The 23,475-nt window shown below is 44.3% G+C and overlaps 2 protein-coding genes across 2 annotated transcripts; one reads left to right on the top strand and one right to left on the bottom strand.

Moving 5' to 3' along the window:
* The first annotated feature begins 15,021 nt into the window (after positions 1-15,021).
* On the top strand, positions 15,022-16,631 carry LOC134203505 (uncharacterized). The gene is made up of 3 exons (XM_062678367.1): positions 15,022-15,141; positions 15,243-15,404; positions 15,475-16,631. Exons 2-3 carry the CDS (start codon positions 15,301-15,303, stop codon positions 16,268-16,270), a joined length of 900 nt encoding a protein of 299 aa, XP_062534351.1. The 5' UTR covers positions 15,022-15,141; positions 15,243-15,300; the 3' UTR covers positions 16,271-16,631.
* An 84-nt stretch (positions 16,632-16,715) lies between these two features.
* On the bottom strand, positions 16,716-18,299 carry LOC134203504 (histone RNA hairpin-binding protein-like). Its single transcript, XM_062678366.1, has 5 exons — positions 17,948-18,299; positions 17,589-17,867; positions 17,370-17,526; positions 16,915-17,281; positions 16,716-16,854 (listed from the first exon to the last, which is right to left on the bottom strand). Exons 1-5 carry the CDS (start codon positions 17,951-17,953, stop codon positions 16,728-16,730), a joined length of 936 nt encoding a protein of 311 aa, XP_062534350.1. The 5' UTR covers positions 17,954-18,299; the 3' UTR covers positions 16,716-16,727.
* Positions 18,300-23,475: the final 5,176 nt, after the last annotated feature.

Consider the following 23,475-nt stretch of genomic DNA (forward strand, 5'->3'; position numbering starts at 1 on the left):
CACATTGACTGGGGAAGATACACTGAGGCGATCATCGTCGGTGAGCATTCGGTCGATATTCTTCCTCCGCTAGAGGAATATCAGTTTCTCTCCGGGCTAATCCTAGACAGCGCAGTTCAATCACAACGTCGATCAATACCGGGATCTCAAATACGTCGGCGTCTTCTCCTCTTTGGTGGGATGAAGTGTGTGCCAAAGTCTATCGGGAAAATTCCGACGCGTTCAAGGAGTATCGAAAACGTGGTATGCGAGATAATTACGATTGTTATGTATCTCTTGAACGTAAGTTTAAGAGTCCCATAAATGCTAAAAAACGCGGTTATTGGCGCCATTTTGTTGATGGTCTTTCGCGCGAAACGTCGATGACAACACTTTGGGCCGTCGGGAGAAGAATGCGTAACGCGTCATCGATTAACGAAGATAGGGAAAGTTCTTCCCGATGGATCTTCGCTTTTGCCAAAAAAGTGTGTCCGGATTCCGTCCCAATTCAACGGTTCGCACGCGAAGCATCCTCCGGTCGACACGAGGTGGACGCCCCATTTTCGATGGTTGATTTCTCACTTGCTCTCCTTTCATGTAATAATATCGCTCCAGGACTGGACAGAATTAAATTCAACTTGCTTAAAAACCTCCCAGACGTCGCGAAGAGGCGCATGTTGAACTTATTTAATCAATTCGTGGAAAGCAACATTGTTCCGGATGAATGGAGACAAGTGAGGGTGATCGCTATCAAGAAACCCGATAAACCTGCTTCGGATCATAACTCGTACCGTCCAATCGCGATGTTGTCGTGTATACGGAAGCTGTTAGAGAAGATGATTCTCAATCGGCTCGACAGATGGGTCGAATCAAATGGCTTTCTATCAGATACTCAATTTGGATTCCGCAGAGGCAAGGGAACGAACGACTGTCTTGCGTTGCTTACTACAGAAATCCAACTGGCCTATTCTCAAAAAGAACAAATGGGTTCAGTTTTCTTGGATATTAAGGGGGCTTTTGACTCAGTTTGCGTTGACGTCCTTTCAGCCAAACTCCACGAGTGTGGGCTTTCACCAATACTAAACAACTATTTGTACAACTTGTTGTCTGAGAAACATATGAGTTTTCTCATGGAAACTCAACAATTTCAAGAATTAGTTACATGGGTCTCCCCCAGGGCTCATGTTTAAGTCCCCTCCTTATGTTAAAGACATCGATGGATGTCTTGTGGAAAATTGCTCGTTAAGACAGCTTGCGGATGACGCTGTTGTCTCCTGTACAGGAACAGGGGCGGGCGATCTGCGAGGACCATTGCAAGATACTCTGGACAATTTGTCTACATGAGCTTTGAAGCTGGGTATCGAATTCTCTCCGGAGAAAACTGAGCTGATTATCTTTTCTAGGAAGCATACGCCAAAATTAAAGCTTCATCTTAGGGGTAAGAAAACATATCAAAGCATTTCACATAAATACTTAGGGGTCTGGTTCGACTCGAAAGGGGGGATGGGGAATGCACATAAGACATCTGTATCAGCAATGCCAACAAAGAATCAACTTCATGCGGACAGTTACCGGTACGTGGTGGGGAGCCTACCCGGAAAATCTGATTAAGCTATATCGTACAACGATTTTGTCGGTGGAACTGTCCCGAATACGGTATTGCCAGGTCCGATTTATATGCATCCTCCGGGCCCGAGGGAAACCAGTAAATGAGGACATTAGAGATGTGTTGGGAAAGCTTGATCTTGACTACATGGCCCTTGTTCACAATTTTTTGAAGCGCATCAATGTCATTGTTTAATTCCCTCTCCCCCATTGGTAGGGCCATGTCCACCTCGTTTTCTCCCACTCCGCTCGGTAGAATTTTATTTATTTATTTATCATCAGACTAAGGCCGGAGTGGCCTGTGCTGCACATAAAAGACTTCTCCATTCAGCTCGGTTCATGGCTGCACTTCGCCAACCACGCAGTCTGCGGAGGGTCCGCAAGTCGTCCTCCACCTGATCAATCCACCTTGCCCGCTGTGCACCTCGCCTTCTTGTTCCCGTCGGATCGTTGTCGAGAACCATTTTCACCGGATTACTGTCCGACATTCTGGCTACGTGCCCGGCCCACCGCAGTCTTTCGATTTTCGCGGTGTGAACGATGGATGGTTCTCCCAACAGCTGATGCAACTCGTGGTTCATTCGCCTCCTCCACGTACCGTCCGCCATCTGCAACCCACCATAGATGGTACGCAACACTTTCCTTTCGAAAACTCCCAGTTCGTTGGTCATCCACGAGCATCGTCCAGGTCTCGTGTCCGTAGAGAACTACAAGTCTTATAAGCGTTTTGTAGATAGTCAGTTTGGTACGGCGGCGAACTCTATTCGATCGAAGCGTCTTGCGGAGTCCAAAGTACGTACGATTTCCAGCCACTATGCGTCTCCGAATTTCTCTGCTGGTATCGTTATCGGCGGTCACCAGTGAGCCCAAGTACACGAATTCTTCAACCACCTCGATTTCGTTACCACCGATAGAAACTCGTGGTGGGTGGCTCACATTGACCTCTCTTGAGCCTCTTCCTATCATGTACTTCGTCTTCGACGTGTTGATGACTAGTCCAATCCGTTTAGCTTCGCTTTTCAGTCTGATGTAGGCTTCCTCCATCCTCTCAAAGTTACGTGCCATGATATCAATGTCGTCGGCGAAACCAAATAACTGGACGGACTTCATGAAAATCGTACCACTCGTGTCAATCCCTGCCCTTCGTACTACTCCTCCAAAGCGATGTTCAATAGCAGACACGAAAGACCATCACCTTGCCGTAGCCCTCTACGTCGAAGAGACTCGAGAATGCTCGTGTCAATCCCTGAAACTCGAACTACGCACATTACCCGATTCATCGTCGCCTTGATTAACCTTATCAGTTTATCCGGAAATCCGTTTTCGTGTATTAGCTGCCATAGCTGGTCCCGATCGATTGTATCATATGCGGCTTTGAAGTCGATAAATAGATGATGTGTGGGCACGTTGTATTCGCGGCATTTCTGCAATACCTGACGTATGGCGAACACCTGGTCTGTGGTAGAGCGTTCACCCATAAATCCCGCCTGGTACTGCCCCACGAACTCTCTTGCAATTGGTGTTAGTCGACGGCATAAAATTTGGGAGAGTACCTTGTAGGCGGCGTTCAGCAATGTGATTGCCCGGTAGTTGCTACAATCCAGCTTATCGCCCTTTTTGTAGATGGGACACACGACACCTTCCATCCACTCCTGCGGCAGAACCTCATCCTCCCAAACCTTGGTATTCACCCAGTGCAGCGCTCTAGCCAGTGCTTCACCACCGTGTTTAAACAGCTCTCCTGGTAGTTGGTCAACTCCAGGGGCTTTGTTGTTTTTCAGCCGGCCGATCTCCTCCTGGATTTCCTGGAGATTCGGAGCCGGAAGTCGCATGTGCTGCGCGCGTGCTCCTAGGTACATTACCATACCGCCACCGTTGTCTGCCATATCGCCATTCAGGTGCTCTTCGTAGTGCTGCCGCCACCTTTGGATCACCTCACGCTCGTTCGTAAGAAGGTTCCCGTTTATGTCCTTACACATATCGGGCTGTGGCACGTGGCGCTTACGTGAACGGTTCAACTTCTCATAGAACTTTCGTGCGTTATTAGCGCGATACAGTTCCTCCGTCTCTTCACGGTCTCGATCTTCCTGCTGGCGCTTTTTCCGGAAAATCGAGTTTTGTCTGTTCCGCGCCCGTTTGTATCGTGCCTCGTTCGCCCTCGTTCGTGTTGCAGCAATCTCGCCCATGCTGCATTCTTCTCCTCAACTAACTGCTCACATTCGCCGTCATACCAGTCGTTTCTCTGATCCGGAGCCACCGTGCCTAGTGCAGCGGTTGCGGTGCTTCCAATGGCGGATCGAATATCTCTCCAGCCATCTTCAAGAGATGCTGCGCCTAGCTGCTCTTCCGTTGGGAGTGCCACTTCCAGCTGCTGCGCGTAGTCTTGGGCTAGTCTACCGTCTTGTAGCCGCCCAATGTTAAGCCGCGGCGAACGACTCCGACGCGTGTTGATCACCGTCGAGAGTTTTGAGCGCAGACATACTGCGACGAGGTAGTGGTCGGATTCAATATTCGCACTGCAGTAAGTGCGGACGTTCGTGATGTCTGAGAAGAATTTGCCGTCCATTAGAACGTGGTCGATTTGGTTTTCCGTTACTTGATTAGGTGATTTCCATGTGGCCTTGTGCATCTCCTTACGGGGCAACAACGTGCTTCGGACTACCATTCCCCGGGAGGCTGCAAAGTCCATGCATCGTCGACCCCTGCCGTTCGATACGCCATGCCGACTATCCAGTCCGCTGACCGGTGTATACATTTCCTCCCTGCCTACCTGAGCGGTCATGTCACCGATGACGATTTTGACGTCCCGCAGTGGGCATCCATCGTATGTCTGCTCCAGCTGCGCATAGAACGCTTCTTTCTCATCGTCGGATCTCACTTCGTGTGGGCAGTGCACGTTGATGATGCTATAGTTGAAGGAACGGCCTTTCATCCTCAGCTTACACATCCTTGCGTTGATTGGCTGCCACTCAATCATGCGTTGACGCATCTTTCCCAGCACTATGAAGCCGGTTCCCAGCTCGTTGGTGGAGCCACAGCTTTGGTAGAAGGTAGCCGCTCGATGCCCGCTTTTCCACACTTTCTGTCCTGTCCAGCAGATTTCCTGTAGCGCTACGACATCGAAGTTGCGGGGATGTAATTCATCGTAGATTATCCTATCGCAACCTGCGAAGCCTAGCGACTTGCAGTTCCATGTTCCAAGCTTCCAATCGTGATCCTTTATTCGTCGCCTAGGTCGTTGCCGATTGTATCGAGTCGTATTATCTTCTATGTCGTTCGTAATAGTTGTTTTTAAAGGCGGCTTATTGGGCCTGCGCAAACCTCCTGTCTCGTCGGAGGGCCGTCGTGTCAGGGCTGTTTAGCGTCCCACCTAACACCAGGACTTGGGCTTGTGCGCTTTGAGCGGCACACGGTCGCTTTGGTGGGGCCTACTTGCGGATACATGCAGCTTTTTATAGAGGTTTAACAGGGCCCACTGTCAAACCCCACCACATCCTAGGCAGGCGCCACAACTCGCAGATGGCCTGGGGAGGGATCGTCAAGCCCTTGGACATAGTCCCTGCTGCCCTACCGCTCGGTAGAAACGTTTTGCTTGTATCATTACAGTTTGTCCCTGTTCTGCACCACACCAATCATCATGGAAAGACTGCACCAACGTTACTTACGGACACCAATATAAGCCCAAGGCCCTATCCCATCCAATTATTTTTTTTTTGTATGTACTCCTTAACCTCGACCAAGCCGCGAGTTTTTCGGCTCCCCAACACTAACATACGAGCATAAGAAGCAAAAGCTGAAATTGTAATAAAATTTCAACTGACTTTCGGCTCCGTTATGCCTTCGAGCGCTTGAGCCTCAAATAAACGGTAATTAAAAAAAAAAAAGATTTCTCGAATATTCTTGATATCAAGAAATATCAAGACTTTTCGTACACTAATAAAAATCCACACATTTTTATTGGCAAAAATCTAAAGAAATTTCCAAATAAAATTTATGTGTGCGTTAATAACCACCCGCTATAGGAGAATCCACATAAAGGTTATTAGTTAATAACGGTTATGTGTGTTTCCACATATATGCTATGCGAATTCACATAGCCGTTATGTGGGAAATGCTATAGTCAAAATTTATGTGTGCCACACATAATGGATATGATTGGATTTTTGTCAGTGTACAGCCCGGATAAAAATGTACTATTGATTCAATAGTGTTAACAATTAAATTACCATACAATGTACGGTATACAATAGGATACATTGTTTCTTAATGGTTGCACAGATTGTATCAACACTGAGGATACAATACATCAACATATTTCTCTAATGTAACAATACTTGCAATTGTTTTTTAAACGTTTTCGTACATAAGATTCATACATTGATAACTTTTGAAACGTTTCTTTGCATTGCATATAAATTATATAACAATATTTGCATCATAGCGAAAAATACAAGGGGGACGACACAAGCCAATTAGGCTTTCAGCGATCGTGTACGTATATACGCACGTTTCACTCACACTTTTACTCGGTTTGTTTGCAACCACGAGCAGCTGTCACGGCAAAATCAAATGGGATTGTTTGCAACCACGAACCTGCGTTCGTGTTGATGAGAAATGTCGGCGAGACCCTAATTCACAAAAAAATACCCATACTTTTCATCGGTTTTTAGATCAAGTGAAAATCTATCAGTAATTTGGTAGCTTACCGAAAGTCAGTAATTTGATTCGTCTCCACTGAAAATCAGCATCCTTCTCTAGACGACTGATCGTTCAGCATTTCTCATCGACTTGACAGTTTCATTGTTCAGAGACAAGCAGTCATTTTTAGTTTCGAACCAGAGCGTTTTTATTTAGAACCATGAAATCCAACATTCGATTCCGCTCAATACAACATGATTCCTGTAAGTACACTGCCAAAAATATCTATACATATAAGATATATGTGTCGCCGTTATAATTTTTTGCAATAGCTCCATCCTAATATAATCGATATAGAACCACACATAAATTAAATAATTGTTAATTGGGTCCTAAAATGAAGAACCGATATTCGATTTTATTTCAGGGAACAATGAAGTTAATCATCCTGAACGCGTCAGTTTTTCTTTTGACTCAAAAATTGTAAGGAACATTGTTTAATTTGAAATTTGAAAATAGATGAAAAATGCTTCCTCGACATTTTCGGTCTTGTTTGACGTAAGGATTCAAACGCACTAGCAAAACACCGCAGGGCACTTGACTCAACATTTGACAGTAAATATATGGGCCTGACGTTTTGGGCTGATGGTTGATTCGTTCTGCAATGTTGCACAGGCCAATATTTGCCTCAAAATGTATTAAACATAAAAATATTATTTTTACTGATTTAGACTTTTACCAGATTTTTTATAACATCGGTTCAAGTATTCTTGACCGATGCACTACCGTTTGCAACCATAAACGAGGTAGGGCTTTAGGACCCAATTCGAGACCACATAAAATTTATTTGGATATATATTTTATTAGTAGCTCGCTTGGAGAATGGTTATGTGTGCGCTGATATACATCATAAGTTAAATCTATGGATTTTTGCCAATAAATATGTGTGGATTTTTAGTAGTATATTTGATCTATTAAATCAATGATATCGTATGTTTATATTTACATAAAACTTAACCAACCCCGGTGGGAACTATGGTCGTATGCTGACAGGGAAGGGGGGGTTTGCTCCTCTCCGGAGGTGCAAATCTTATTGAGCGTCTGTTCTCCATGTCAGGATCGGCTCACAACAGCGTCTGTTCTCCATGTTAGGGGCGGCTGATCATCGTCCGAGTGCCAGCGAGGGACTCTAAGTGAAACTATGCACCATGGTCCACCGGAAATAAGGAGGAATGGTCCTCCGGAAATATAGGGGGTTTGGTGTCAGGCCCTGCAAGTCAGCCTTTAAAAATCATAAGCAACGAACAATCAACAAGAGAGTACGGACCGGAACCATCGGCGAAGACTACTGCAACAAACAGGGACTAGCAATTGGAAACTCGGTTCGTGGAGCTGCAAATCTCTCAACTTCATCAGGAGCACACGCATACTCGCCGATGTGCTCAAGGACCGTGGATTCGGCATCGTAGCGCTGCAAGAGGTTTGTTGGAAGGGATCAATGGTGCGAACGTTTAGAGGTAATCATACCATCTACCAGAGCTGCGGCAACACTCGAGCTAGGAACAGCTTTCATAGTGATGGGCGATATGCAAAGGCGCGTGATCGGGTGGTGGCCGATCAATGAAAGAATGTGCAGGTTGAGGATCAAAGGCCGGTTCTTCAACTTCAGCATAATCAACGTCCATAGCCCACACTCCGGAAGCACTGATGATGATAAGGACGCATTCTACGCGCAGCTGGAACGTGAGTACGACAGCTGCCCAAGACACGACGTCAAAATCATCATAGGAGATTTGAACGCTCAGGTTGGCCAAGAGGAGGAGTTTAGACCGACTATTGGAAAGTTCAGCGCTCACCGGCTGACGAACGAAAACGGCCTACGAATAATTGATTTCGCTGCCTCCAAGAATATGGCCATTCGCAGCACCTACTTCCAACACAGCCTTCCGTATCGGTACACCTGGAGATCACCACTGCAGACAGAATCACAAATCGACCACGTTCTGATTGATGGACGGCACTTCTCCGACATTATCGACGTCAGGACATATCATGGCGCTAATATCGACTCTGACCACTATCTGCGCCCAAAACTATTCTTCATTAACAATGTTCGGTACCGACGGCCGCCGCCGTAGCAACCTGATGTTGCCACTGCATACGCGCGGCATCTCGAGGCAGCGTTGCCGGAAGAGGGTGAGCTCGAGAAGTGAAGCCCCCTTGAGGACTGCTGGAATACAGTCAAAGCAGCCATTAACGACGCAGCGGAGAACAACGGCGGGTGTGTGGGACGAAGTCGACGGAACGATTGGTTCGACGAAGAGTGCAGACAGATTCTGGAGGAGAAGTACGCAGCGCGGGCGGTCGCACTGCAGCAAGGTACCCGGCAGAACGTGGAACATAGACGGAAGCGGAGACAGCAGACCCGCCTTTTTCAGGAGAAGAAACGCCGCCTGGAAGAAGCGGAGTGCGAGGAGATGGAACAGCTGTGCCGTTCTCAAGAAACACGCAAGTTCTACCAGAAGCTCAACGCATCCCGCAAAGGCTTCGTGCCGCGAGCCGAAATGTGCCGGGATAAGGATGGGAGCATCTTGACGGACGAACGTGTGGTGATCGAAAGGTGGAAGCAGCACTACAAGGAACATCTGAATGGCGCTGAGAGTACAGGCAGTGAAAGTCAAGGCAGCGGAGGAGATGACTACGTCAGTTCAGCGGACGATGGAAGCCAACCAGCCCCCACCTTGAGGGAAGTTAAGGATGCCATTCAACAGCTAAAGACCAACAAAGCCGCTGGTAAGGATGGTTTCGGAGCTGAGCTCATCAAGATGGGCCCGGAAAAGCTGGCCACTTGCCTGCACAAACTGATAGTCAGAATCTGGGAAACCGACCAGCTACCGGAGGAGTGAAAGGAAGGGGTTATATGCCCCATCTACAAGAAAGGCGACAAACTGGAGTGTGAGAACTTTCGAGCGATCACCATCCTTAATGCCGCCTACAAAGTGATATCCCAGATCATCTTCCGTCGTCTGTCACCATTAGTGAACGAGTTTGTGGGAAGTTATCAAGCCGGCTTCGTTGACGGCCGCTCGACAACGGACCAGATCTTTACTGTACGGCAAATCCTTCAAAAATGCCGTGAATACCAGGTCCCAACGCATCATCTGTTCGTTGATTTCAAGGCGGCATACGACAGTATAGACCGCGTAGAGCTATGGAAAATTATGGACGAGAACAGCTTCCCTGGGAAGCTTACCAGACTGATCAAAGCAACGTTCGAATCGTTCGAATCGCGCCGGGGACTAAGACAAGGTGATGGACTTTCGTGCCTGTTGTTCAACATTGCGCTAGAAGGTGTCATGCGGAGAGCCGGGTGTAACAGCCGGGGTACGATTTTCAACAGATCCAGTCAATTTATTTGCTTCGCGGATGACATGGACATTGTCGGCCGAACATTTGCAAAGGTGGCAGAACTGTACACCCGCCTGAAACGTGAAGCAACAAAAGTTGGACTGGTGCCCGGATAAAAATGTACTATTGGTTCAATAGTGTAAACAATTGAATTACCATACCATGTACGGTATACAATAGGATACATTGTTTATTGAGGGTTGCACAGATTGTATCAACACTGAGGATACAATACATCAACATATTTCTCTAATGTAACAATACTTGCATTTGTTTTTGAAACGTTTTCGTACATAAGATTCATACATTGATAACTTTTGAAATGTTCCATTACATTGCATATAAACTATTTAACAATATTTGCCTCATAGCGCCAATTATGCATTTTTTCCCTTTAAATTGCATTATTGAACAGTAAAGCTGTCACAACTGAGCAATCAAAAATCGTATTGTTTTACTATACCAATACAATACAATCCATTGTATTTTGAACAGATTTGTTCGGATATTTCAACAATATATTAACCATACACTCTATTGTGTGACGAAAAAAATGTATGGAAAAATCTCAGATTTTGTATAGTTACGATACTTAACAACCCGTATATTCTATTGCGAAAACTTCATTTACATTTGAATAAATGGTTCATAACAATGCATTCAAATATATTTCTATGGTTTCATTTACAATATAATCTATCGCCAATTTAATGTTATTAATAGTAGTGTTACAATAAATTGTATTGTTATTCTACTGTATTTTTTATTCGGGTGGTGAATGCGTCAAAGACAAAGTACATGCTTGTGGGCGGAACCGAGCGCGACAGGGCCTGCCTGGGAAGCAGTGTTACGATAGACGGGGATACCTTCGAGGTGGTCGAGGAATTCGTCTACCTCGGATCCTTGCTAACGGCTGACAACAACGTTAGTCGTGAAATACGAAGGCGCATCATCTGTGGAAGTCGGGCCTACTACGGGCTCCAGAAGAAACTGCGGTCGAAAAAGATTCGCCACCGCACCAAATGTGTCATGTACAAGACGTTAATAAGACCGGTTGTCCTCTACGGACATGAAACATGGACAATGCTCGAGGAGGACTTGCAAGCACTCGGAGTATTCGACGGGTGCTTAGGACCATCTTTAGCGGTGTGCAAGAAGACGGTGTGTGGCGGCGAAGAATAAACCATGAGCTCGCCCAACTCTACGGCGAACCCAGTATCCAGAAGGTAGCTAAAGCCGGAAGGGTACGATGGGCAGGACATGTTGCAAGAATGCCGGACAGCAACCCTGCAAAGATGCTGTTCGCTTCCGATCCGGCAGGTACGAGACGGCGTGGAGCGCAGCGAGCGAGATGGGCAGACCAGGTGCAGAACGACTTGGCGAGCGTGGGGCGTATCCGAGGATGGAGAGATGCGGCCTCGAACCGTGCATTGTGGCGTCAAATTGTTGATTCAGTGTTATCTGTTTAGATGTTAACTAAATAAAATGAAATTAACCAGCATAATCCTACGAAATATTATTCCTTTTTTCAGCCAATTCAATCAAAAAGGACGTACAGTATTTCGGGCACTTTCAATCATAGAAAACTAAAAAAAGCAGATATCTATGCTTATTATATTGTTTTTCGAATGTTAATTTCATTCTTTTGTTAATAAATGTACTAAAATTGAAAATAGCAGTTGGGTAATAATTTTTGCACCTAGATCGAAAAAGCTGATGATATCAGCATTTAGATGTGTTTTGCTGGGGGGCAGCAGGGACTATGTCCAAGGGCTTGACGATCCCTCCCCAGGCCATCTGCGAGTTGTGGCGCCTGCCTAGGATGTGGTGGGGTTTGACAGTGGGCCCTGTTAAACCTCTATAAAAAGCTGCATGTATCCGCAAGTAGGCTCCGCCAAAGCGACCGTGTGCCGCTCAAAGCGCACAAGCCCAAGTCCTGGTGTTAGGTGGGACGCTAAACAGCCCTGACACGACGGCCCTCCGACGAGACAGGAGGTTTGCGCAGGCCCAATAAGCCGCCTTTAAAAACAACTATTACGAACGACATAGAAGATAATACGACTCGATACAATCGGCAACGACCTATGCGACGAATAAAGGATCACGATTGGAAGCTTGGAACATGGAACTGCAAGTCGCTAGGCTTCGCAGGTTGCGACAGGATAATCTACGATGAAATACATCCCCGCAACTTCGATGTCGTAGCGCTGCAGGAAATCTGCTGGACAGGACAGAAAGTGTGGAAAAGCGGGCATCGAGCGGCTACCTTCTACCAAAGCTGTGGCACCACCAACGAGCTGGGAACCGGCTTCATAGTGCTGGGAAAGATGCGCCAACGCGTGATTGGGTGGCAGCCAATCAACGCAAGGATGCGCAAGCTGAGGATAAAAGGCCGTTTCTTCAACTATAGCATCATCAACGTGCACTGCCCACACGAAGGGAGATCCGACGACGAGAAAGAAGCGTTCTATGCACAGCTGGACATACGATGGATGCCCACTGCGGGACGTCAAAACCGTCATCGGTGACATGAACGCTCAGGTAGGAAGGAAGGAAATGTATAGACCGGTCATCGGACCGGATAGTCTGCATACCGTATCGAACGCCAACGGCCAACGATGCATAAACTTTGCAGCCTCCTGCGGTATGGTAGTCCGAAGCACTTTCTTCCACCGCAAGAATATCCACAAGGCCACATGGAAATCACCTAATCAAGTAACGGAAAACCAAATCGACCACGTTCTAATCGACGGTAAATTCTTCTCCGACATCACGAACGTACGCACTTACCGCAGTGCGAATATTGAATCCGACCACTACCTCGTCGCAGTATGTCTGCGCTCAAAACTCTCGACGGTGATCAACACGCGTCGGAGTCGTCCGCCGCGGCTTAACATTGAGCGGCTACAAGACGGTAGACTAGCCCAAGACTACGCGCAGCAGCTGGAAGTGGCACTCCCAACGGAAGAGCAGCTAGGCGCAGCATCTCTTGAAGATGGCTGGAGAGATATTCGATCCGCCATTGAAGCACCGCAACCGCTGCACTAGGCACGGTGGCTCCGGATCAGAGAAACGACTGGTATGACGGCGAATGTGAGCAGTTAGTTGAGGAGAAGAATGCAGCATGGGCGAGATTGCTGCAACACCGCACGAGGGCGAACGAGGCACGATACAAACGGGCGCGGAACAGATAAAACTCGATTTTCCGGAAGAAAAGCACCAGCAGGAAGATCGAGACCGTGAAGAGACGGAGGAACTGTACCGCGCTAATAACGCACGAAAGTTCTATGAGAAGCTGAACCGTTCACGTAAGGGCCACGTGCCACAGCCCGATATGTGTAAGGACATAAACGGGAACCTTCTTACGAACGAGCGTGAGGTGATCCAAAGGTGGCGGCAGCACTACGAAGAGCACCTGAATGGCGATATGGCAGACAACGGTGGCGGTATGGTAATGTACCTAGGAGCACGCGCGCAGGACATGCGACTTCCGGCTCCGAATCTCCAGGAAATCCAGGAGGAGATCGGCCGGCTGAAAACAACAAAGCCCCTGGAGTTGACCAACTACCAGGAGAGCTGTTTAAACACGGTGGTGAAGCACTGGCCAGAGCGCTGCACTGGGTAATTACCAAGGTTTGGGAGGATAAGGTTCTGCCGTAGGATTGGATGGAAGGTGACGTGTGTCCCATTTACGAAAATGGCGATAAGCTGGATTGTAGCAAGTTCTGCGCAATCACATTGCTGAGCGCCGTCTACAAGATACTCTCCCAAATATTATGCCGTCGACTAACACCAATCGCAAGAGATTCCGCGGGGCAGTACCAGGGGGGATTTATGGGTGAACGCTCTACCACAGATCTGGTGTTCGCCGGACGTCTGGTATTGCAGAAATGCCGCGAATACAACGTGCCCACACATCATCTATTCATCGACTTCAAAGCCGCATATGATACAATCGATCGGGACCAGCTATTGCAGCTAATGCACGAAAACGGATTTCCGGATAAACTGATACGGTTGATCAAGGCGACGATGGATCGGGTGATGTGCGTAGTTCGAGTTTCAGGGGCATTCTCGAGCCCCTTCGAAACCCGTAGAGGATTACGGCAAGGTGATGGTCTTTCGTGTCTGCTATTCAACATCGCTTTGGAGGGAGTTATACGAAGGGCAGGGATTGACACGAATGATACGATTTCCACGAAGCCCGTCCAGTTATTTGATTTCGCAGACGACATAGATATTATGGCACGTAATTTTGAGAGGATGGAGAAAGCCTACATTAAACTGAAAAGCAAAGCTAAACGGATAGGACTAGTCATCAACACATCGAAGACGAAGTACATGATAGGAAGAGGCTCAAGAGAGGTTAATGTGAGCCACCCACCACGAGTTTCTATCGGTGGTGACGAAATCGAGGTGGTTGAAGAATTCGTGTACTTGGGCTCACTGGTGACCGCCGATAACGATACCAGCAGAGAAATTAGAGACGCATAGTGGCTGGAAATCGTACGTACTTTGGACTCCGCAAGACGCTCCGATCGAATAGAGTTCGCCGCCGTACCAAACTGACTATCTACAAAACGCTTATAAGACCGGTAGTTCTCTACGGACACGAGACCTGGACGATGCTCGTGGAGGACCAACGCGCACTAGGAGTTTTCGAAAGGAAAGTGTTGCGTACCATCTATGGTGGGTTGCAGATGGCGGACGGTACGTGGAGGAGGCGAATGAACCACGAGTTGCATCAGCTGTTGGGAGAACCATCCATCGCTCACACCGCGAAAATCGGAAGACTGCGGTGGGCTGGGCACGTAGCTAGAATGTCGGACAGTAATCCGGTGAAAATGGTTCTCGACAACGATCCGACGGGAACAAGAAGGCGAGGTGCACAGCGGGCAAGGTGGATCGATCAGGTGGAGGACGACTTGCGGACCCTCCGCAGACTGCGTGGTTGGCGAAGAGCAGCTATGAACCGAGCTGAATGGAGAAGTCTTTTATGTGCAGCACAGGCCACTCCGGCCTTAGTCTGATGATAAATAAATAAATGTATTTTGCTGAATTAAATCAGTTTGTTACTGTCTATTCCTGCAAAGGCCAAATCTACTGACATTTCAGCAAACTTTCTGAATTTGCTGATTATTCAGTAAATAGTTGTCAAAATAAATGACAGCTGAACTCGCTGAAATTTTCAGTAATTTGTTTTTGCTGAAATGATTGCTGGGCATTCAGCTCGGCAAAATTCAGCAAAATTATGCTGATTTTCGGCGAAAAAAATTTGGTGTGATATGAACTCAGAATGAGTACTTTTTTACTCATTAATGAGTTTCTAAGTTTATCCGTGTATAGTTGTCATCCAGAAAGGCCTATAATGATTGATAAGGAAAATCATCAAAATAATGATTTTTCGTCATTCATTACTTTTCTCCTTTCCCACTTCTCCTTCGCGTCTTGGGTCGTGACTTGAGAACTCGAGTTTTAGGAGTTTTATTTAAATGCTGACTGAAATTTGATGTGAATATAAATAATAATATAAAAATAGCTTATAATTAGTTATTATTGTAAGTAATTTGTAATTTTCTTTATTCAATTTTACGCGATCCTGTATGGTATAGGTATTGAAAAAAATAGATTTTTGTTCAAACGTTAGTAAACAGTGTTGTCTGTTCTAAAATGAGCAAGACACCGTTTAGATCTAAATTCAATTGGATAGCCACCGAAGGCGAAGTGACCCGCCAGGTGTCGTACAACATCCAGACAAATGAAACATCTGAAAGGTAAATATCTAATGGTAGCCGTGCATTATTGCTAAAATTACTAAATCAATCGTGTTACATACCTTGCCAGTATTCCTCAGGAGAATCTTCTTAATCCTGAAGCTTGTGTAGTGCTGGAGCCCGACGAGAAAACCGAATACTGCGAACAAACCCTTAGTGTGAATCCGATATATCAGGTTACGCGACTGGCCGTCCTGGCCGAATGCCGTAGGGTGGAATCCTTCGTGGGCAAACCTCCCGAGTACCACCAAACCCATCACGGTCAGTTAATATTCGATGAAGGATCCGAACTGTACCGGTTCGATATTCAATTTGAAGTTTGCGGAACCGCTGAATTCATCATCAGATATATCACAACTGCCAAGGAACCACTTTGCCTGTACGGAATGCATTTAGTGCTGGAGAAAAATTCCAATCCCCTGGGGATGTTCGCCAGCGACAGCACTCTGAATCGAGCTAGGATTGAAACGCGAATAAAGGATTGTACCCTGTCGGAGAAAGCGGCTCGATGTAAGGAATTCGTGCTGGATTCTGTGGCGCAGAACAATCTCATCTCACAGGAGATGTCCCGATACATAATGAATAACAACATTTCAACAATGGCCGTCGATGGATCGGCGACGTCTCGTGACAGACGCGACTCTACTGGTCGACCACCCGCTGAAGATGATGATCCGGGGGGCACAACGAGCACACAATATTCCAAATATCCACCGTTCATGGAAACCGTCGTGAGGCAGTATATGGACCAAAAGTTTTCCGCGCTTGAGGACAAAATCAATGCTAAATTAGAAGCGCTGGAATTGCGCCAGAACAAAAAACTAGATGAAATTTTATCATTGTTGAAGGGCAGTAGTACGGAATAAAGTGAAGCGAAGTTCCTCTTAGTATAGATTAACATACAAATATTTTTTTTATTTAATCAACTTAAACAGAGTTGTCCTACACTACGAATTCCACGCACGTAGACATATCCATTAAATTACTAACAATATAATCAGAATCGAATCGGTATCAGCTTGTACGGTACAATTCGAATGCATGTTTTTTTTATCGATTCCAAAGGATAGGTAATTGTAACTATTCAACACACTTACCTAATACTCTTGAACTATTCACTGCATGAAGGTAAGACTGCCTCTGAACGATTCATCTGCGGTTTATTACGAGTTTGGGACCAGGCTACAGCAGAATTACAAATTTCACTCCTGCAGAAAAGTTGGCTCATTATCAAAGGTGTCTTGTCTAAAAAAACAGTTATCAGTTTTTAATTTTTAAATTTTTGTAAACTGCAAAATGATGATGATCCAAGAAAAATAGTTCTCACTTTGCATCAGGGTCGAAACAGTGTAGCTTCTTGCGCCACACTTTGACTAGTCCGTCCCAAGCACGGCGGCTATACTTGACGTGCTTTGGTGGCGTCTTCGGGTGTTCCTTCGTGCGTTTGTCCCTATAAAGCAAATTTTTTTTTCATTACTAATTTGCATCCAGAACGCCACTTAGAACTCACCTCGACACCTGCTTGATGTAGTTTTCATATCCGAGCGTATTCTTGCCATAATCAATTTGCTTCTGTCGGCGCTCCAGAATCGATAAGTCCTTTTCGTACTCGATCGGTTTCCGGCTGCTCTGGCTGCCGCTATCTGCCGAACTGGAAGAACTCTCCCTCCGGAAGCGCGCCCGACCGTGATCGTTCTCGCTGATCTTGGTCTTTTTGTACTGCTGGTCGAAACCAGGCTCCGCATCGACAAACTTGGCATGACCGTCGTCTCTGTTGGTATCATCGTCCTCTCCACCACCAGAGAGGCGCCGCTTGAACGGAGATTTTATTTTGTCATCGCGCACCAGCTTTTCGTACTTTTCCACGTTGGCTGTATCTAATATTAGTTGTATTTAAGTATGTGTATGAACCCCTGTCCTATTGTGCAAGTCTAACCTCAAAGGCCACTCAGTCCCAAAACTTACCGAGAATATCAATTTCTATCTGCCGATTGGACCCCGTGGATCGCAGACTGGTATTACTGTTACTATCTTCCATGGACATTTTGGTGTCGCACTTTACCAGATCCGACGTTGATGTCGTTGTGCTGACCGCACTCGAATCTTCCTCCTTTACCAGTGGCTATAAAGAACACCGAAACAATAGAATATGCAACTTCCTATGCACCGAATTATCAAAATTACCGAACTCTTCGGACTGTTCTTCTCCTGCTCCTCTTTTTCGACTATTTCGGCCCAGCTGAATCTGGGGCACTCCACCTGCTGCTTCTGGTTCTGACTCGGTGAGGTCGGCTCTTCCTTTTTGACGACGAAACGACGCTCATCCGTTGAAAGCACCGTCGACAACAATGGATAAGTTGCTGATGATGTCGTTTTGTTGTTGTTTGTGTTTGCGACTGGCTTGCACGGTGACAAGTTTGACAGCTCGCTGTCCACCGACATTCGGGAATCTTCGCACGCCAACTTTGGCGCGCCGAATGGAATTCAAAATTAATTAATCTGCTCCATGAATCCTAAATCTAATTTCAAGTGTAGGTACTTACAGCCATTTTTGTCCTTTTTGCTAAATATATTCGAAAATATATCACTTAGACGAATTGATATAAAAAATAGTCAGTCTTTATAATAAGCACTTTATTAAAAACGAATTTTCGGAATTAATGTCACAGGAATCAAACTACTTTGCGTCCTGATCGTCAGCTTTTTTTCTGAGTTTTTTTTTCGGCCGAACTTGCGTTGTGATCGTCCGAAACTTGTTCGCTTCACAACCGCAGAGCACCATCCGCCGCTGGAGGACGAAGACGAAACACGTACACGAATTGCTTGAAGAATCAGAATCAGTGCAAGATGCAAAAGAGTGGAGTTGCTTGGCTTTCGTGCTCGCAAGTTGCGAATGAAAACAGGAAAAATTGCGCGCGGAAAATGAAGTTTGTAAACATTTTTTTTTGTTCTCTCCTTCGATTTGGGCCATTTGGGCATAATTCATCCGCACCGAGTCGACAGAGGCACAATGTGACAACAACGTAGAAAAGTGGTCATAAACTTATGTCGAATTCGTTTTTAAAAAGTGCCAACCTACACACTTAAAATATTGGGTTGTATGAATAAAAAGTAGCAAAACTCAACGCTTGTAGTATCACAGAGCAAAAAAAGTTGGGATTTCTACATTTTCTACATTTCATTTTAAGAGTAAGAAGGGAATCTTGGTACTTGTTGGGAATTGTGATTTTGAGTGCGACCAACCAAATATTTTTAGCAGCTTTCATGGTAAGCAGCTTCAATGCTGAAATCAAATTTATTATTCTCTATATATGTACAATCTTATTTTCTAATTAACTTACAATTCGGTATTCAATTCGCGCCCAGAAACGACCTTTCTTCCCAACCAAATTATCTACTTCTGTCTAATAAACTCACATCAGTGCAGCCAGTTTTACTAATAACAAACCCTCTCAACAGTACTTTTGAGTATAGACACTATAGGTTCCATAGACGAGCTGAGGCGAAGGCGAGTGTAGCCAAACGAACTGTCAGTTAGTGTAGCCAAACGAGCATGACGTCACGATTGCAATCCATGCAACGGAGCGTGTGACGTCAAATTCGCGTGGTACACTGTGAAAAAGTGGAAAAACACACTTAATCGAAATTAGCCAACCGTTCCTGCGCTCGTCTATGGAACCTATATTGTTTATCCGGAATAAATTTAAACCGCTTTTTATACCGAAGTTGGATTTTTCTCCAGATACAGGCAACTTTCCCAACTTCAGAAGTAGTGCGCTGGATTCGCCTAAAGATGCGCTAAACAACGCATCAATTAGTTTGACAGATAAAAGTTCGGTTCGGAAGTCCCGACTTCCGAATTCTAACTTGGTGCTACGCCGACAATAGTGTCTATACTTTTGAGTGCTATAATATTGTGCTTTGGTTGAAAACCGAAGTGAGCTCTCGCGACGATTGAGTTTTTCCTTATTTCCTGATGTCGCAACTGCATCGCGACAAGTGCGCATCTATGCCACCGCCGTGCTCCATGCGTAGTTGCGACAAAAGGAAACGGGAGAAAACTCGATTGTCGCGAGAGCTCACTTCGGTTTTCAACTGGAAGTACAATATTTGAATTGAATGCAACAGGGATGCCAGAGAATATTTTCAAATGTCTTCAAAGTCGTTTAAATATGTCTTCAAATGTCTTCAATATAAAAATTATGATTATCAGCGAGAAATTTTGAAACCTGTGGAATAATGTTTATTTTTTTAACATTCAAATTGATAGAATTCAAGAGAATATTCTATAAAATTTTCACGAGATAGTGTATAACGAGTTTCCCTTGGATTTTATACTGAGTCTGGTTAAAATTCCACCGGATTTTTTAATTGAATTTCCATGTGGAATACTTCCAAATTTATGTTTAAAGAATACCCTGTAAGGATTCAAAATTTACCGTGAAAAACTTGAAAAACATCCAGACGAAATTTCCCGAAGAATTCCTATTGGAACACCCAAAGGATTTGCTGAAGAAACTTCTGGAGAAATTTCTGAAGGAACTTCCGGAGGAATTGCTGGAGGATTTGCAGAAGGAATTCTTGGAGAAACTTAAGAAGGAATTCCTATAGGAATTTCAGGATGAATTCCGGAGGAATTTTCTGGAGAAATTTCTGAAGGATATTCCTGAGGAGTTAAGGTGCCCTCAGACGTTGCAAGCAAATCACTCGCAACGAGCATTTTGCTCGCAGAAAGTGACAACTGTCAAAAATTTGGCTGTCTGACTACACTGAAAGTGATTGCATGCAAACCAATGACAACTCGTAAGCAAACGCTCGCTTGCAATGTGTGACTGCTAAGCGTTAGAAATTTTCAACTCGCAGAAACGAAATTGCGCTTGCTAGTGCAGCACTAGCAAATATTTCGCTCGCAAAAGTGAAAACGTTTTCAGGTGGCAGTGTTGCACTGCAAAAATAGGAATGAAATTAGATTTTGTGGCCGAAAAACAAGTTTTTCGTTTTTGTTTATATTTGCATGCGAGTAAATCTGTCATTTGCTTAAAGTAAAAAACTGGTACGTGTGACTGCAATTGCGAGTGCTCTCAAAAATCATTCGCTCGCACGAGTGATTTGCTTGCAACGTCTGACGGAGCCTTTACTGAAGAAATTTCCGGAGGAATTACACAAGGGGCACGACACTTCCGCTTTTATATAAAAAATCACAAAAAACACATCAAACTATTTCTGATTTTCAAATATCCTATCAAATTCATCTAAGCGTGCATTATCATCATCTCTAGAGTGCTTTGAGAATAGGTCGTATGTGCAAAAGAGAGCCTCTCTTCGGTTACATTCTCTTTCGATTATCACAAAGCTATACACAAATTTATGTTGGATTTTTTGGCAGATATCTAAAGACAATAACTTTGTCTAGCGTGCTAAAGTGAAAATGTAGCAGAAAATGCTAAACTTGCCGATCTATTAGCGAAAGAGAGCGTGAACAAAGAGAATCTCTCTTTTGCACATACGACCTATTCTCAAAGCAATCTAGAATCTATTCTTTAAAGAATATCAATTGATATCTGTTTCTAATCTTTCAAAAGATATTTTAGTTACTAGATAAAGATTGTCGCTACTGTTCCCTTTGTTCTGCTGTCCGAAACATGTGTGGTACATACCTGTCAAATCGTATGGATTTTCCTTCTTTGACATTTAGCTCCCCTATCCTCGCCAGCAAAAGATGTTCCGGACAGCGACGACAGCGACAATCTTTATCTAGTATTGTGATTCTCGAGATATTATAGCATTTTGCTCATTCACCTCTGCCTCGCTTAGTTGTGCGCCGCTAAGGTATTTTATCATATTGTGGTACTTCACAACTCAAGTTTAGAATATTACATAACAAATTAAACACAATTGCACCACTTAGATCCACTTAAACAATATACCAAACTCAACGGAGGCGAAAGAAAAGCAAAAAACTACTAAAACTCGAACAATTCCAATAAAGAATATTCTTTCCGTAAAGGGACGACAATATGTTGCATACCTTAGAAGCGAATGTGGAAAAGCTCACCGAAAGCTCGCATCGGTTTGACATTGGTTTATTTACTTTTTGCATGGCGCACAACTCGGCGCATGGGACCCGGCGCGTAACCGGTGAGCCAGTCTGCTAATTTTAGAAGAGAATCGCAATAACTAAAATATCTTTTAATCTTTCCCATCCAAGCATATGTCAATTTTGGCAAAAGGCCTTTTCATGAGACGTTTAAAGACAACTGAGTTTGACAGGGCATGAAATAATGGTGAAATCAGAGACGTTGTTTATATATAGAGACCCGCAAACAGTGAAGCCGAAAGTACCAAACGAACCGTCAAACGCGGTACCAAACGAGCAAAGTAAACAAACATTACCAATCGGTACTAAATGCAAGATAGGTATTGTAATCAACATAATAGAAATTATAAAAAAGTTTGAAAAGTTTAGTAAATGAAGTTGTTTTCAGAGTTCTCATAGCAAATTTATATATGGTATTTAATCATATTTATTGTTGAATATAAGGAAATGGTGCTAAAGAAGAGAAAATATGTAGTTGGAGCAAACGAAATAACTGCTCACACAGAGAGTCACTTGAAGTTCTCACAAATTTTTATGTTGCCGATCGCACATAATTTTTTTGTCTGTTGGCCGTGAAGCCAGAATTGCTTTTATTCTCTCCGCGTGTCTCTATATAATACCATCGTCTCTGGGTGAAATGATACAAAAGAGATACACAAAAACAAACAAGAATCTTCAATGCATCCAACCAACTGTGCAGGAATAACCGATACAGGAACAAGGACAGGAACACCCGAGAGGGATGCAGACCATTTCGTTCTTGCTTCGGTTTCTGTACCATTCGTTAAATTTACGGCATGATACATTTTCAAGTACATTTATTCACAATCTTCTCAATAGATCATCATCCATCATTCACCATCATCCGCACGATGCATTCAAATTGTTTTAAATACACAGCTATGCGAATAAACAGTGTTCATCAAGCTCTCCCCGATCAATGGTCGGAAATGGCACAGGGGCCGGATCATCTAGGAATATCATAATATTGATCAGGAGCGAGGACATCGGTGACGATGATGCATATAACCTCGATAACTTGTTTGGCAAAAATTGCAAAAATCTGTAAAGGTATTGTGTAGAATAATAACAAAACAAAACCAAGGATACTATATATATGTTTGCTTGTCATTTTGTCTTTACCATCTCCTTTTTGACCATCATTCGGACAGCATCTTGACAATATGCCACACGGAAATATCCCGAAATATCCGTATCCAAGTATTTCTAATCTCATGAAAGGCAAGCCAACTCATGATACACGGCGAAACGAAACTACTCAAAATTGAGTCTTTTTCACTCAACTTGACAGCAAAGTGCAACCACTCAAAATTGAGTTTTTCTGCAATAACTCAATTTTGAGTTATTTTGCAAAATCTTTGGTTGGATGATTTTTACTTTTGCCAAAGAGTCGACTCTGAGTGAAAAGTACTGAAAAACGGGTATTCCCGGTTTTCCACCGTAGTAAAATTTAGGCGAATAGTTTGCTGTGATTTGTTTCGTTTGTTTTTATCAAAATTCAGAAATATGCTTATGTTTATATTTATTTTGACTGTTATCAAGAATGTTAAAAAACAAGGAAATCAAATAATGTCAATAATAATGTTAGTGATTTTCAATGATTCCGCAGGAAGAGTGCCATGTCCGCTGCTATCAGAATTTAATACCTTGAAACGAAAGCTTTGGATCTGTAAAAAATAAGAAGAAAAATAGGCAAATTAAACATTAAAAACATCATCAAAGTTAATTGGGCTACGCCACTGAAAACAGATGACAATATATGTTGAGGTTAGATAACGCCTCGCCTCTATTCATTATCTCTATTTACATGCAGAATTTAGTTTTGATAATTTTTTATTTACATACCTTGTGGGATGTGTGGCAAAATCGAATAGCTTTTTTGTGGGTTTCAGAAAACCATATAAATGCCGTCCCTCTCGGTGATTGCCGATAAAATTATCATTTCGTCCTAAA

The sequence above is a fragment of the Armigeres subalbatus genome, unplaced genomic scaffold (genome assembly GCF_024139115.2).
Source record: "Armigeres subalbatus isolate Guangzhou_Male unplaced genomic scaffold, GZ_Asu_2 Contig1893, whole genome shotgun sequence".
NCBI lineage: Eukaryota > Metazoa > Arthropoda > Insecta > Diptera > Culicidae > Armigeres > Armigeres subalbatus.